Here is a 1,107-nt window from a genome sequence, read left to right on the forward strand (position 1 = left end):
AAGTACCAGAATTCCAAAAGTCGTTGAGATATTAAAAGAATTTTTCAATGGGAAAGAACCAAATAAAAGTATTAATCCAGATGAAGCAGTTGCGTATGGAGCAGCAGTACAAGCAGCTATATTAACAGGAACCGGAGGGAAAGCAACAGAAGATGTGTTATTACTTGATGTTGCACCACTTACACTTGGAATAGAAACAGCAGGAGGAGTTATGACAGCATTAATTCCTAGAAATTCAACAATTCCAGCAAAGAAATCCGAAATATTTTCTACATATGCAGATAATCAAGCAGAAGTATTAATTCAAGTATTTGAAGGAGAAGCATCAATGACAAAACATTGTAATTTACTTGGAAGATTTGAGTTAACAGGAATAGCACCAGCACCACGAGGAGTACCACAAATCGAAGTTACATTTGACATTGATGCAAATGGAATATTAAATGTAACAGCAGAAGATAAAAGTAGTGGAAAGAAGAATAAAATTACTATTACAAATGACAAAGGAAGATTAAGTAAAGAAGATATTGATAAAATGATAAGAGAAGCAGAGAAATATAAAGCAGAAGATGAAGAGAATAAGGCACGAATTGAAGCAAAGAATCAAATAGAAAATATGTGTTATTCAATGAAGAATAGTATTAAAGAAATGGGAGATAAAATAAGTGAAGAAGATAAGAAGAAAGCAGAAGAAATAATAGAAAAGAATTTAAAATGGGTTGATAACAATCAAAATGGAAGTAAAGAAGAATATGAGAAGAAAAAGGAAGAAGTTGAAAAAGAAATTGGAGAGATTTATTCAAAAATAACTCAAGGAGGAAGAGGATTTACAGGAACTAGAAACACGGAAAAAGAAAATAAAGGACCAAGGATTGAAGAAGTTGATTAAATAAAGAAGAAAAGAATATGTACAAATAATAAGAAAAGTAATTAATTAAAATCATTTGGTTAATAAATAAAATAATAAAAAATATAATAAAGAATAATAAAATAAAAGTATTTTAATTAAAATAATTTGTTAAATTCATTAATACTCATTTGTTAAATTTTCATTTATAACAATAATGAATATTCAAATTGTTATGTTAACTTAATGAATCATCAAAT

At 27.8% G+C, this 1,107-nt stretch overlaps 1 protein-coding gene across 1 annotated transcript; it reads left to right on the plus strand.

Annotated features, from left to right (window-relative positions):
* On the plus strand, positions 1–889 carry EHI_034960 (heat shock protein70, hsp70A2, putative; the record flags this gene model as incomplete). The annotated part of the gene is made up of 1 exon (XM_001914426.1): positions 1–889. A coding segment is annotated over one exon (889 nt), but the record flags the coding sequence as incomplete, so codon positions are not given.
* Between the last annotated feature and the right edge of the window lie 218 nt (positions 890–1,107).

This window comes from Entamoeba histolytica, genomic scaffold (assembly GCF_000208925.1).
Source record: "Entamoeba histolytica HM-1:IMSS scf_1104750516803 genomic scaffold, whole genome shotgun sequence".
In the NCBI taxonomy this organism is placed as follows: Eukaryota; Evosea; order Mastigamoebida; family Endamoebidae; genus Entamoeba; species Entamoeba histolytica.